At 61.5% G+C, this 15,456-nt stretch overlaps 1 protein-coding gene across 1 annotated transcript in view; it reads right to left on the bottom strand.

The window, feature by feature from the left end:
- Positions 1-15,456, bottom strand: part of RADIL (Rap associating with DIL domain) — a 60,425-nt gene that overhangs the window by 2,537 nt on the left and 42,432 nt on the right. The window contains exons 6-10 of the mRNA XM_004598141.2: positions 6,295-6,455; positions 3,817-3,929; positions 3,336-3,573; positions 2,706-2,878; positions 276-426 (exon numbers count right to left, since the gene is read on the bottom strand). Coding sequence (XP_004598198.2) covers positions 276-426; positions 2,706-2,878; positions 3,336-3,573; positions 3,817-3,929; positions 6,295-6,455 — 836 coding nt within the window. The remainder of the gene's footprint in view (positions 1-275; positions 427-2,705; positions 2,879-3,335; positions 3,574-3,816; positions 3,930-6,294; positions 6,456-15,456) is intronic.

Raw genomic sequence — 15,456 nt, 5'->3', positions numbered from 1 at the left:
GCATCCATGCACACGTGGTACACGCCTGGGCTGCACAGCCACCGCTCGCTCCCTGGTCGGCCACCAGAGGCCCCCCTCGAGACTGCCCCACAGACATCAGAGCCTGGATTGGGAACTTAGGTGTACACGGGGATCCTGCCCTGTCCTCCAAGATCACCAGTCCCTGAGGGAGACAAGGTGAGCCTGGCAGGAAGGTGTAGGAAGGGGGTTCCTCACCCACCTCAAGGAGGCCAAAGGAAGCAGGTGCTGGGCCCGGCCCCGAGCCTGCTCCTCACCTGGCTGGAAGGCTTCGGGGCTGTCCTGGGCGCCAGGTTCCCAGGCACTCAGGGGGCCCATGGCGGAGGCCAGTTGGTATTGTGTCAGTAGCCGGTGCAGCTGCGCTGGGCTCAGGGCGGGGAAGGCAGCCCGCAGGGTGGTCCAGTTCATCTGGCAAGCAGGAAGAGCTGAGGTCAAAGGCCTGCTGGTGCACAAGGGAGCCCAAGCCCAGCCCTGTGTGCAGTGAGACCCAGGCAGGGTTCCTGGCCCTGGGCACCAGAGCACCCCACCCACACACCACTGTAATCTGGGGTGGCCTCGGCATCTCATGGAGACCTGCTTCCACCTGTGGCGCTGCTGGGAGGGTGGCCTTCCTGTGTGTGGTCACCAGGGACAGCGGTCTGTGAAATCCACATTGAAGCACTCTACTGGGTAAGGGTCACACCAGAGCGCCCCATGCTGGCCTCCTCAACGTGAGCTGTCCCCATGTCAGCCACCTGGCGGCGCTGTCGGGTTCCCTCCAGCCTTGGTGCTGAGGGGGGCAGGGGGTTCAGGTCAGCTGGAGCCCCCTTTCTGCAGGCACCTGGGCCTTGATGGCGTTACTTTAGGATGAGTCACCGCCAAGTCCCTCTGGCCTTCGGTCTCCACGGGCAGGATTCTAGATGGCGCGCAGTCTCTGTAACCCGTGTGTGCTTCTTGGGTTTGGGGAGTCCCTCCTGTGTTAATTCCCGTGTCAGTGCTGACCCCTGCTGCTCCGGCGCCACCTTGGCTTCCGGCCTTGTCGCCGTGCCTGTCGGCTTTCCTCCCTTGGACTCACACCCTCATTGAGCCTTCGCTGCTCTCTAATTCAGGTTGAGTATGCCTCACCTGAAAATCTGAAATCCAGAAATTCCCCAAAGCCTAAACTTCGCGAGGGCCAACGTGAAGCAAGTGGAAAAAGCTCCATCGCCGCTAGGCGGATGGGTAGCGGTCAGCACACACGTGCATTAAAATAAAACGACCCTCCGCTCCTTGTACAAGGATATACACAGATGTGTTAGACTTGGGCCCCATCTCCAAGGCCCCGCCCTGTGTAGGGGCCGGTGCAGCCGTATGCATCAGGAGGCCAGGGCATGGGACCCAGCAGGGCGTGAACCCAGCAGCGGGCACCGCACAGACCAAGAGGTCAGTCAGCTGGCAGGACCAGGAGACAGGGATAAGCCAGCCAGAGTGCCCTGTCGGCGCAGGCGCTGTGCTGGCCAGGACCCCATAGATGCACGAGTTAGCATCTCAGGGCCCTGAAGTCCTGCAGCCTGCACGGCCCGGTGCCGCACCCAGGCGCAGGCCCCTCCCGCTGCTGCTTGCTTCCGGCACCAGGAGCTGAGCGGAGGCCCCCTCGGCCGCAGCGGTTGGCGGCGAGGCCACGCCACACTCCTACAGGGCATTCTGTCTGCAAGCAGAATGTCCACCCTCCCTTCCGAGGCTCAGAATGCTGGCCATTGTCCAGGGGAGCCAGCGGGGCCTCAGAGCCCCCCCCCCCCACAGCCTGCACCCCACAGCAGCAGGCAGAGCCATGGGGCTCCGGCCTCCAGACCCTCAGCTGCCTGCGAACAGACCTGGCACAGTCCCTGCCAGGGAGGCCTTCCCCAGGGATACGCAGGTCGCAAGCCCAGGCGCCAGTGTGCTCCAAGTGGCCGTCAGCCTCCCGTGCTCAGCCCCACGGGCTGTGGCTCCTGCCCTCTGCCCCGGGGCTTGGGCACTGCCCGCTGCTCCATCGCCACAGCTAGGCACACTTTCCTTGCCCCACCAGCCCTCAGTAAAGCACAGTTGTGAATGTATCGGCGTGTTTGCAGCACAACCAAGGGACACACAGAAGCCCGCCAGGCCTCAGTTCTCTGCCAGCAGGGGGAGCTGTTTGGACCTCAGGTAGTGAGTGGACTCCTCGCGTGATGCGACAGAGAAGGCCCTGGGGTGCTTGGCCCTACGCTGGAGCCTGCTCCACTGAGCATCACCTCCCAAGTCACACTGGCCGTCCCAGACAGCATCGAGGCCGCCAGTGCCACAGCAGCAGCCGAGCATGGCCAGGTTTCCCAGGCAGCAACTGACCCCAGCCACCAGCTCCCCTTCCGTGAACCACCCGCAGGGCAAGGAGGAGTGCGGAGGGTAGAGGGCGGGTGAACCCCGTGGAGCTGGGGGATGTGTGGTCACTCTGAGGGCCATGGCTGCACTGGGGTCAGGGTTTGGCTCTGCTGACCACTGGCTCACAGTTCTTCCCTGCTTCCACTCGTGTCTGAGCCACTCCCTGGACAGCCCAGGCCACTTCCCTTCCCCTCGCAGACGTCGTCATGGGGTCACAGGCCGGAACTTGGCGAGATATTAACAGAAATTTGAGTTTTCTGCATCCTGGACAGGTATGTCAGCTGTGACTCCAATACACTTGCCTCAACTCCCACAGCCACGCGCCCACCTACCTGGACGAGCTGGGCGCTGGGCGTGGCCAGCAGGTGGAGGGTGCAGGACAGCTTCTGGAAGAAGCGCTCCCCAGCTGCCCCGAGGCCAGCGCTCCTCGTCCACTCGAGCAGCTGCTGCAGGCGTGCGCAGGCCTGGACGCCACGAGGCCAGTGGAAGCAGCTCAGAGCCGGGCCTGGAGAGGGAACACGGGTGACCCCGGGCCTCCCAGCACCCACGGGTCCCAGAGCCCATCCTCCCACTCAGCTCAAATGCAAGTCCAGCATCCGTGTCCAAGGCAAGCGGTCCCTCTGGCCAACTTCTGGGACAGGGGACGGGCCATGCAGGTGGTGGGCCCAGGGCAGGGAGGAGAGGGTTTGATGGCCGCAGTAGCAGCAACTCCTGACAGCAGGCCCCAGCCGAGACCTCTGACTTCCACCCACCCCTGCCTACGGCCATGACCTGTCCCCGCTCTGGTCCTCACTGCCCACAGCAGACTCCCTGGCTGGAAGCAGCCAGCGTTGCTGCAGGTGGCCAGGCAGGGTGGAGGCTGGCAGCATCTGGGGGCACCTCGAGCCCGCCCCAGCCCTATGAGAGGGCGTGGCCCTGTGCCATCGGCTGGGGCGGGGCCAGGGACTGGGCACAGCGCTCACCCCGCTCCAGGATCTGGTTGAACAGCAGTGCCCCCGAGAAGAAGAAGAGGTAGGCGAGCATCTGGGAGGCGACCTCGGGATGCACCTGCAGCTGCCTCAGGAGGTCCAGGGCGGCCTGGTACACGGCCACAACGCGGCGCAGCTCCTCCGGCAGCACCGGGGCTGGGCTGTGGCTGTCTCGGGGCTCCGTCTGGAATGGAGGACACTCCAAGAGGGCCGGCAGGCAGACGTACAGGCACTGGGGATGGGGGACAGGAGTGGTAGCCACTGCTAGGCCACCTGTGGCCACAACCTAACAAGCCCCCACCAGGCACACTGCCTGCCCGGCAGGGACTGCTGGGAACACAACAGGTGCAGGGGCTCAGCCAGGGCCATCACAAGCTCCCCGCTGGCTCAGGGCCAAGCGTCCCATGCAGGATCATGGTGCATCACCCACCACAACCCACACAGGCACCAGGTGGCACCAGGCCCCGTGCAGTACCTTGGAGAGGTAGTACACACACTGCTGGAAGGAGTACAGCACCACTTCCTCCAGCACCGCCATGGCCTCCTCGCTGGCCGTCAGCGTGCAGGAGAACAGCGACTCCTTGGAACCTGCGGAAACACCACGGCCCTGACCTGCCGGCCGCACCGCCCGGGCCCTGCCCGCATCCGCCTGGGCTGGGATAAATCCACACCTGCCCACCACCTGGCCAGAGCAAGAAGGCTGGGCGGGCAGCAGAGTGCAGGTGCCCCACCCGGGGGCTGGCTGTGAGTCAGAGGCCCTGAGGCTGGCGTAGTGTGGCTAGGCACATTTTCACCTCTTGCTGTTGATGTTGCGTCTCCTGCAGCGGTCACAGCCAATGGCTCCCTCCCCACAGACCCTCAGGCCAGCAGAGCAGCAGCCTCCCTCATCCCCTGGGGTTCCTTGCTCCCTGGTGCTGGGCTTGGAGGCGGTCGGGGCCATGGGGTCTGTCAGCTCCAAAGCCCATTGCCAGCCTCCTTCTAGAAGGCTCCAAGTCACCATACAGAGGCCCAAGGCTGAGGAGGGCAGACCAAACACACACGCAGCCACAGGGCTGGGAGGTGGGGCTGCAGCCCAACCAACTGCAAGCACCCCTTGGCAAAACTACCATCCTCGCTGAGCCTGGAGGCAGCGGCCAGGGAAGTGGACCAGCACTTCCCAGGAGGCGGTCCCTGAGCAAGCCCCAACCACAGGCTCAACTGGGGGGTGCACAACGACAGCAGCCCAGAGGGCCTGACGGTGGGTTTGTCCCCCAGGCCAAGTGTTGCAGCCAGAACCAGGGGAGTTGCCCATCACCCTAACACACAGAGCCCATGAAGGACAGATGCTGTGACCCCCAGCCCCGTGGCCAGCAGCAGCTCCGGCCATCTCCTGGTCGCAGGCCAGGGTCCTGGAGAGACAACAAAGACTGGGTGCCAGGGCCCCTGCAGGACAGGCTGCCAGGAGGAGGCAACGCTGCTCCAGGGGCCAGGCAGATGCAGACCCTGGGCCCAGGGAGGCGGCCCCCTCTTTGCATCTAGCTGGCTGCCTCCCATGTCCACCGCAGGGACAGGGCCACAAGCCCCAGTCCAAGTGTTCCCAGGGACACAGAAGGCTCCCTGCTCCAGTACTAGGCCTTCTCAGGCGAGGCCCCACGGGTCAGCGAGAGGCAGCTCGGGCCCCTCACTGGGAAGCAGGCGGTGAGAGACAAAAAGCGCAGCTCAAGGCATTGTGTGGGCACGGCTCCCACAGGCTCGACCTCCCCCAGGCCCCTCACAGACGCCCGCACACACACGCACCTGGCCCACGCCCAGCCCGGACCCGCGTGGTCACTGTGTCTGTGCCACAGGCCTCCACGTGGGCCCAGGAAAGCCACCCAAGGCTCTGGGTGCTGCAGCAGAAGCCGGCCCACACCCAATGCCAGCCCTGCCTTCCTGGATTCTTTCTGATGAAGCCACAGCTACCGCTGGGGCACCTCACGGACCCTGGCCCATGGCCTCTCCCCCAGCCTATGCAGGAACTTCAGAGACCACCAAGCACGTCCCCTGGGCCTGCCACAGCTGGAACAGGGCTGAACAGCCCTAGTGCCCAGCACATGAGGGCGTGGGTGGGAAGCCTGAGCGTGCCCAGCAGACCTGAGCTGTGGGGGAAACGGGCAGGCCATCCATAGCCCTGGCCTGAGTCAGGGCAGGACAGTGCCATGAGGCCCTGGCTCCACTCTTGACCCCCCGCACTGTCTCCAGGTCCTGCCCAAACACTCCTATGTCCTGAAGCCCCTAGCCTGGTGAGAACCCCCTCACGTGATGCTGTCTGGGGACTTCCTGCCAGAGCTCCCGCACAACTCCCGCACTCTCCTGTGCGACTCTGCGACGGGCAAAGCTCTCTGTGCAGCTGCAGTGCTGTGAGGCCAGCACAGGAGGCTGTGCCCTGCTCAGGAGGGGCTGCGCCCCGCTCAGGAGGCTGCACCCTGATCAGGAGGGGCTGGGCCCTGCTCAGGAGGAGCTGTACCCTGCTGAGGAGGAGCTGGGCCCTGCTCAGGAGGGGCTGTACCCTGCTGAGGAGGAGCTGGGCCCTGCTCAGGAGGCTGCGCCCTGTTCAGGAGGGGCTGCGCCCTGCTCAGGAGGGGCTGCGCCCTGCTCAGGAGGCTGTACCCTGCTCAGGAGGGGCTGGGCCCTGCTCAGGAGGGGCTGCGCCCTGTCAGGAGGGGCTGGGCCCTGCTCAGGAGGAGGCTGGGCCGGCACTCCCACTCCTGCCCCTCCCCGAGTGGGGCTGCCTTAGTGACTCTCCCAGGAGGCAGCAGAGCACCCAACCAGCAACTCAGACCTCACGGACACCCCTGCACAACTGGCCCCCAGTAGGCCTGGACGCTGAGCAAGCTCCCACACGAGCCCATCCCCGCTCCCGTGGCCCCTCTGGCCCGGGGCCACTGAGGTGCCAGCACACTCGCCCTGTTTGCGACGGGGGCGCCAGCCCTACCTGTGACGTCCAGCTCCTCCTCCATGCTCTGCATGTAGAGTGGACAGTTCTGCTGGGTAAAGTACAGGAGCTCGATGGAGTTAGACATCCAGAACAGAATGTGCTGCAGGTCTGGAGCCAGGTCAGCCATGGGGAAGCTGGCCCAGGACACGGGTTCCTGGCTACCGAGACAGAAAGACTAAGTTACACTGGGTCCCATGACGCCTGTGGCCTCCACCTGCTGCTGGGCCTGCTTGCACCAGCCGTCCATTTTCATGGCAACAAAATTCACCAGTGCGAGCCAGCCGTGCTCCCGAGCCAGCGTGCCAGGTCATGTCCCAGCTGCTCCACTTCACATCCAGCTCCCTGCTGATGGCCTGGGAAAGCAGAGAGGACGGCCCAGATGTTTCGATCCCTGACACCCACGCTGGAGTCCTGGAAGAAGCTCCCGGCCTCTGGCTTTGGAGGAGCCCAGCCCTGGCCACCAAAGCCACCCGAATGAACCACTGCATAGAAGATCTCTTTGCCGCTCTCTCTTTTTCCCTCTAACTTCAATTCTCAAAAATAGACAAGCCTCAAAGAACAAAAAGCTCTCCACTTGGTTGAGCTGGCAGCATGAAGCTGGGAGGCCAGGAGGCAGACGTGCCTGACCCGACAGCCAGGACACCCTACACGCAGCAGGAAAGGGCCCCGGCAGAGAGCTGTTCCCACGGCTTTCTCCCCAAATCACAGAACGTGCAGGTGCACACGTGCGTGTCAGGAGTTGTCACAGGAGTTACACAGGTGACCACGGCACACCAGCCAAGCACATGGGCGAGGCTGGCCAACCCCAGGAGGTCCCAAGAGTCCGTGGGGAGCAGCAGAGTGCCTTCCCCAGCATCTGTGCGGAACCTGCCCTCAGCTGCCCGGCTTCGGGGCAGGGTCGGCTGAGGCATCCTTCCTGCCTCCTTTCCTGGACAGCACGGCTGTCAGGGCCCCTGGTCCCTCCCAGCAGCCTCTAGCATCCGGCTGGCTCCCCGCAAACTCAGAACTGCACACACCAGCACCAGCACCAGCCCGCCTCACCCACCCAGGGGCACGAGGTGTCTGTCCCGCCCGGGCTGAGGGACGGACGGAGACTAGAAGCACAGGTGCACCCCAGCTGCTGCCTCCTCTCTGCGTGCCTTCTCGCAGGAAACCCCATCCCAGTGCCCAGCTCAGCACCAGGCCCAGGAGCCCGGGTCCGAGCACTCAGGACCAGGCACATGACAAGTCCACCAGCGCCCAGGACCACGTCCATCCACGGATCACTCCCTAGATGCAGCTTGGGTTTGTCCAGGATGAGGAGGGCGTCCATGCTGCCTGAGGCCCGCCCAAGGCCCCCGGCTCCGTGCTCCTGACTGCTGGGCTCATTCTCAAGCCAAGCTGGGTGGCTGTGGCTGGTCCGGTCCCAGGCCTCCCAGCCCGCCTGCCCCTCCCAGCCCGCCCATCCGTCCTAGCCTTGCCTGTGCCCCCTTCCCCTTCCCCTGGGAGGAGCCAGGAGTGGCCGGTTCCTGATTCCTGCTCCTGGCCTCCAAGGCAGTTCCACCTCTCCCGCCTGGCCTGGCTTCTCAGCCTGGGCTGCTGTGTTAGAGGCTGTCACCTGCCAGGCGCCCTGACTTCAACTCAGCCTGAACCACCCACGCAGGGCTACGGGTGGGGCAGGCAGGAAGCATTTCAGGGCATTACAGAGGGGCTGATGTGGCTACTCTGATTCCAGTCTCACTGGGTTCCAGCTTTCAGTGCCCCTCCATACCACTCCAAACTCAGACTGAAAAACAGACAGGGGCTCTGCTGCCGGAGCCCGAAGGCCTAAAAAGCAGGCCCCCCGCCAGGTGCCAGCCCTGAGTGGGCAGCCAGGGAATGATGGCCACCCTGCCTGCCTGCGTGGTAGGGGAGGGTCAGGTCGTGCCAGGTCACCCTGACGGAACCCAAGGCTGAAGCGGTCACACAGTGAGCAAGGCCTGCAGGAAGGAGGGGCTGCAGCAGGTGGGCCCGTGCAGGCCACAGGGCACTGACCAGGCATGGCCTGGCGCAAGCCGTGGGCACAGGAACAGCAGACGGCAAGAGCCCAGGTGCTCGAGTCGAAGGAAGCCACGCAGGCACAGGGTCACAGGCCACACTGCACTTGTGTCGGCAGAGCCTGCAGCACGGGAGCGGAGACCGTGTGTCAAGTGGAAGCAGAACAGGTCCCTCACGGCCCTCACCCACGATGCGCACAGAACGGCTCACGCAGTGTGGCCTCAACCAGCCTAAGAGACACCAAGTGCTATGTGGGGGCAGGACAGCCCTTCCCGTAAGCACCTCCTGCAAGGATGGCACAGAGGACACCACAGCCCACAGAGGGGCCCAGCTGCGGAGCCGGGCCCCTGGTCTTCCCCTGCTGTAGGGTGGAGTGGAGATGCCCGGGGCACAGGCTGGATGGCCAGTGCCCAGGGAGTGGAGGGTGTGAGACCAGGACAAGATGCCTAGCCAAGTGCCCTCTGAGGGCTGGAGACAGTGTGGATAAGAGGACAGGCCGAGTCAGGCGAGAAGCACATAGGTCATTGCCAGGGAACAGGGCTCTGGAGGGACAAGGAATTCAGAACATGGGGTCGGTGACATAGGGCAGAGGCGTGATCGGGCCAGGAAGGGAGGCTGGGGGAGGCTGGGGCACGGGGGCAGCTAAGGACAGGTGCTGGGCCTTGCCCACTGCAGGCTCCATCCCACATTCCCAAACTCCGGGATACTTGGCCCCACGGGCCTGGAGTGAAGACAGCAGCCCTGGGGGCTTCACGGATGTAAGGGGACTCAGAACTCTGTCCCCACATGAGAGACACAGATGGAGATGTTGACTCCTGGCTCAGCATGGCTCTGGCCTGGCTCTGGTCTGGCCCAGCATTGGCCACTGGCTCAGCCTGGCCCAGCGCTGACCCCTGGCTCTGGTCTGGCCCAGCACTGGCCCCTGGCTCTGGCCTAGCCTTGGTTTGGCCTGAAGAACCCCAGTATCAAAATCCCAACCATTTGTTCATGGCTCATTGCTACTAAGAAACTGCGTGAGCTTGCAGGCCAAACAGCCTATGTGACCTTTGGCACTGATGGGCCCCAATTCTTCTGAATCAAGGCCCACCTAAGTCTGCTTATCTCACAGGTGGCTCCAAGTAATTCAGCGGGTGCGTCCCTTAGTTGCTGGAGGCATGGGCTGTCCGGCCGAGATAGGTAGGGGATGTGTGCTATTTGCCCTCTCCTTGCAGGCTGTTGGGAATGGCCCCTTTTCAAGCTATTGTGGATTGCCCCTATAAAAACCCTAGGAATGTGCTGTTCAGGGCCACACTCCGGTAAGGGGTGTTAGTCCCAGCTGGCCAGCTGGCCGGCTGGCCGGTTGGTCAGCCAGCTGCCTGCTCTCAACCAAGAACCCAGGCTCAGACGCGCTGAGCTTGAATAAACCATCCTTGTACACTTGGATCGACTTCAGACTCCTGGTGATTTCTGGAGATCTCAAAATCTGGGCACAACAGGCCCAGCACTGGCCCCTGGCTCTGGCCTGGCCTTGGTTTGGCCCAGCACTGTCCAATGCGGCCATTTGGGGAGTGAGTCAGCAGATGGACAAGCTCTAGGTCTCTCCCTCTCTCTTAATTCTTTCAAAATAAACAAAATCTTCTTAAAAATTAGATAAGAAAGTATACAAAAGGGCCCGGCAGCGTGGCCTAGTGGCTAAAGTCCTCACCTTCAATGTGCCAGGATCCCATATGGGCGCCGGTTCTAATTCCGGCAGCCCCGCTTCCCATCCAGCTTCCTGCTTGTGGCCTGGGAAAGCAGTCAAGGACGGCCCAAAGTCTTGGGACCCTGCACCCGTATGGGAGACCTGGAAGAGGCTCCTGGCTCCTGGCTTTGGTTGGGTACAGAACTGGCCGTTGTGGCCACTTTGGGAGTGAATCAGCAGATGGAAGATCTTCCTCTCTGTCTCTCCTCCTCTCTCTACATATCTGACTTTGCAATAAAAATAAATTTTTTAAAAAGTATGCAAAAAAAATCTACTCCAAATAGTGAAATTAAGTAAAAGGACATTGGGGCCCACAACAAACGTGCCTGTGTTAAACTCCTCCCGGAACAGACCTGCCAAGCAGGAGACTTGCAAATGGGAGCGTGGAGCGCTCAGCGGGCCGCCAGCTAGCAGAGGGGCACCCACGCCTGGCTTCCCACGAATCCACTTCGGACCCAGATCCTGCTAACCCACCCGAGAGGCAGCCCAAGAAGGCCCAAGCACCCCCGGCACCCAGCCAGAGACAGACTGCTCCTGGCTGCAGCCTGCCCCAGCCCCTGGGAAAGCAGTGGAGGATGGCCCAAGCGTTTAGACCCCTGCAACCCGGGTGGGAGACCCAGAAGCTACTGGCCGCTGCCTTTGGCCTGGCCTAGCCCCAGCCATAGTGGCCATCTGGGGAGGGCCCAGCGGATGGAAGCTCCATCTCTCTGTCCCCCCACGACCTCACCTCTGCACCGCACACCCCTCACTCTGTCCCTCCCACAGCCTCCATTTCCCTCTCTCTCCCTCCTCCCTGTCACTCTGCCTTTCCAAAAGTGAATAATAAAATCTTTTTAAGACAATAAACAAACTTGATCTAACAGACATGTGCTGAATGCTATGCCAAAAATAAATGAAATACTCTTTCAAGTGCAAATAGAAAGCTTGCAAAATTGACCATAGCTGGCCAGTAAGGGACGAACAGCAAGCAACTAGCCCTTACAGGTCAGACTCCAATCCCTAGGCAACAAACCCAACACGGCAGCACACGGAGACCCACCTCTGTGGGAACCAGGAGACTTCCAGAGCAACCCAGGCACCAAGGCAGAAATCATAACAGACGTTTCACAAGATCCAGGAATGAAGAGGTTAATGGCACACACATGCAAGAAATGACAAACAGGAAGAACAAAGCTGCTTCTCTGAAATTAACCAGGCCCTGGAGGACAGCTCAAGGGCAGGGGAGGGGTGAAGGGACAAGACAGGGGGACGGGAGGACGGAGGACAAAGACAGAGGACGGGAGATGGGAGGATGGGAGGACGGAGGATGGGAGGATGGAGGACAGAGGATGGGAGGATGGAGGGTGGAGGACGGGGCTGGGAGGACAGAGGATGGAGGACGGAGGACAAAGACAGAGGACGGAGGATAGAGGGTGGGAGGATGGGAGGATGGGAAGATGGAGGACGGAGAACGGGAGGATGGAGGACGGGGGATGGGAGGATGGAGGACAGAGGATGGGAGGACGGAGGGTGGAGGACGGGGATGGGAGGACAGAGGATGGAGGACGGAGGATGGGAGGGTGGAGGGTGGAGGACGGGGATGGGAGGACAGAGGATGGAGGACGGAGGATGGGAGGGTGGAGGGTGGGAGGATGGGAGGGTGGAGGATGGAGGACGTGGACAGAAGACGGATGATGGGAGGACAGGAGGGTGGGAGGACGGGGATGGGAGGATGGGAGGATGGAGGGTGGGAGGACTGAGGACGGAGGACGGGAGTGGGGGTTGGGAGCAAAGCTGTTTTACAGGATGAAAAACTCACAAGAGAATGTAATAAACAATTACACCCCAGTAAACTTGGAAAACACAGGTACTGGACAATTTCCTACAAAAGCAAAATGTGCAAAATTAACAAAGAAAATCTAGAGAAATAAACCAGAGTCGCTGAAGAAATGAAGGCAGCAGGGTCTCCGGCCACGGCGGGCACCACCCCAGGGCTGGCGCAGCCCACGTCGTAGATGCTCCGCTGTGCTGCCTGCCATCTGTGCCTCGGCCCTTGCATTCACCTCCAGTCCGCACAGGAAGCCCTGAGTGAATGATCCGCCCCCACCACCAATCACCAGCGAGACGCAGACCCCAACCACACAGGGTCCGGCTCCTGCAGCAGCACAGCTGTTCTGGGCCCAGGGAGCCCTCGCACCTGCTGAGAGGGTGGGCATGAGTCAGCATACCCACGGTGGGAAACAGGACAGGCAGTGGGTTAGAGCGCGGACACAGCTGTGCTCACAGAAACCCCACACACAGCAGCCAGGATGCAAACGGGCACGGAGTCGGAACCATTCATCACTGTGGACTACACACGACCACCTGCCTGTGCATCAGTGTGGGTGGGCCGGGAGGCCGCTGTCATTCAGGGGACAGGCCAGACAGACAGCAAGGAGCAAACCTGTCGGGGGGTGAAGGAAGCTGCAGTGACACGACCAGACAGAACGCAGCTCCCTCGGTCGGCCACCTGGGAGTCCACTGCACAGGAGGGGCTGGGGTCAGCAAGAACGCACCACTCCCAGCTCACAGCAATCTGGCCAAGCAAGGCCACGCACGCCTTCACCAGCTAGACAGGCTCATGCCACTGGTAGTCAACACACATCCGCAAACCCAGTATGCAGACAGCACGCACGTCTGTCAGTACAGCACCAAGAGCCTCGCAGAAGTTAGTCCCAGGAAGGCAAGAAAAGTTCTACAGGGGAAATGTAACAGCTCGCAGTAACAGATGGAAGAACAGATCTGATGCCCAGAGCTGCTCAGAGCAGCATCCGGAGAGGCCCACGGTCCTGCATGAGGAACAAGCAGCGCCAGCAGGGAAGCCTGGCCGCCAAGATACCAGCCAGTACCAGGCCGGTTCCCAACGCCAGCTTCGTACGCACACAGCCCCTGGTGGGCAGCACTGAAGCCCAGCACTCGGTAGCACACTGAGCAAGCTCCTGGCGACCCACTTCAGCCTGCCCTGCCCGGGCTGCTGCGGGCATCTGGGTAATGCCCAGCCCATGCGAGTGCTAGCTCTCTCCCCGTCTCCCAAATAGAAGCAGAATGCAAAGGACAGAAGCAAGCATGACAAGATGTTTAGGTTAAATCCAGGTGTGGATTCGAGGTGACTGACGCTGTGACCGCTCTCCGTCTTGGAAATCATTCACTGTTTTTAAAAGGAAAAAGGAAACAACAACCTCCCCGCCCCACCCAGCATGCAGCAGGGATGGAGACTGGGTGGTGTCTATAACAGCTCTGGAAAACATGACACGCGTGTCCAGCTGCTCAAGGCCAGGGGCGGGGGAGACCTTGGCTCTTCCGGTCCGTGGGCAGCCGCCAGGTGCACACACCAGCCCGGGAGCTGGGGCCTAGCCACCTCACGGGCTGCCCCTGGGAGATCCTGCCACCACACACCTCATCCCCAGCCCCGGAGCAACAGCTGTCCCACAGCCGAGCCGGAGGGGAGCAGCCGGTGTGAGGTCACCACACCCTGGGCCTCCCCCCGCACCAAAGCCACAAGCCCGCGTGCCACCTCTGTGCCACACTTTCTCCTGCTTGTGTTGCTCCCCACTGGAAGCCAGTGCTGCCTCTGAGGCTCCAAGCCAGGAGTCCCCAGCCAGGCCATGCAGCTCCCAGCCCAGGGGGCTGAGGCCACACTCAGCTCATGGCAGGCAGATCTCACAGCAACGGATCTGGGAGCACGGATCTGAGAGCGATCCGTGGCAGGCTTTTGAGGTTAACTGCACGGCCGGTGGCGGGGGAAGGCAACATCCCCAGCCCTAAAGTTCACCTGGGCTCGTCTCCATCCTTGGACAAGAGCATGGCAATAACTCCACTGACCTCCTGGGCGGGAACAGAGGCAGTGAGGCAAGTGCAAAGCAAGAGCGTGTGAGAGTGCTCCTTCTGACTGACAAGGCATGTGTGTGAGTGCTCCCGCTGACTGACAAGGCCTGAGTGTGAGTGCTCCTTCTCTGACAAGGCCTGCATGTGAGTGCTCCCCCTGACTGACAAGGCCTGTGTGTGAGTGCTCCTTCTCTGACTGACAAGGCCTGTGTGTGAGTGCTCCTTCTCTCACAAGGCCAGTGTGTGAGTGCTCCTTCTCTGACAAGGCCTGCGTGTGAGTGCTCCTTCTCTGACTGACAAGGCCTGCGTGTGAGTGCTCCTTCTCTGACAAGGCCTGCGTGTGAGTGCTCCTTCTCTGACTGACAAGGCCTGTGTGTGAGTGCTCCTTCTCCGACTGACAAGGCCTGTGTGTGAGTGCTCCTTCTCTGACTGACAAGGCCTGCGTGTGAGTGCTCCTTCTCTGACTGACAAGGCCTGCGTGTGAGTGCTCCTTCTCTGACTGACAAGGCCTGCGTGTGAGTGCTCCTTCTCTGACTGACAAGGCCTGCGTGTGAGTGCTCCCCCTGACTGACAAGGCCTGTGTGTGAGTGCTCCTTCTCTGACTGACAAGGCCTGTGTGTGAGTGCTCCCTCTGACTGACCAGGCCTGCGTGTAAGTGCTCCTTCTCTGACTGACAAGGCCTGTGTGTGAGTGCTCCTTCTCTGACTGACAAGGCCTGTGTATGAGTGCTCCCCCTGACTGACAAGGCCTGTGTGTGAGTGCTCCTTCTCTGACTGACAAGGCCTGTGTGTGAGTGCTCCTTCTCTGACAAGGCCTGCGTGTGAGTGCTCCATCTCTGACTGACAAGGCCTGTGTGTGAGTGCTCCTTCTCTGACAAGGCCTGCGTGTGAGTGCTCCCCCTGACTGACAAGGCCTGCGTGTGAGTGCTCCTTCTCTGACTGACAAGGCCTGCGTGCGAGTGCTCCTTCTCTGACAAGGCCTGCGTGTGAGTGCTCCTTCTCTGACTGACAAGGCCTGCGTGTGAGTGTTCCTTCTCTGACTGACAAGGCCTGCGTGTGAGTGCTCCTTCTCTGACAAGGCCTGTGTGTGAGTGCTCCTTCTCTGACTGACAAGGCCTGTGTGTGAGTGCTCCCTCTGACTGACAAGGCCTGTGTGTGAGTGCTCCTTCTCTGACAAGGCCTGCGTGTGAGTGCTCCTTCTCTGACTGACAAGGCCTGTGTATGAGTGCTCCTTCTCTGACTGACAAGGCCTGCGTGTGAGTGCTCCTTCTCTGACTGACAAGGCCTGTGTGTGAGTGCTCCTTCTCTGACTGACAAGGCCTGTGTATGAGTGCTCCTTCTCTGACTGACAAGGCCTGTGTGTGAGTGCTCCCTCTGACTGACAAGGCCTGCGTGTGAGTGCTCCTTCTCTGACTGACAAGGCCTGCGTGTGAGTGCTCCTTCTCTGACAAGGCCTGTGTGTGAGTGCTCCTTCTCTGACTCACAAGGCCTGCGTGTGAGTGCTCCCTCTGACTGACAAGGCCTGTGTGTGAGTGCTCCTTCTCTGACAAGGCCTGCGTGTGAGTGCTCCTTCTCTGACTG

Source organism: Ochotona princeps, chromosome 24 (assembly GCF_030435755.1).
Source record: "Ochotona princeps isolate mOchPri1 chromosome 24, mOchPri1.hap1, whole genome shotgun sequence".
NCBI classification, from domain to species: domain Eukaryota; kingdom Metazoa; phylum Chordata; class Mammalia; order Lagomorpha; family Ochotonidae; genus Ochotona; species Ochotona princeps.
This window is presented reverse-complemented; position numbering and strand designations above follow the sequence as displayed.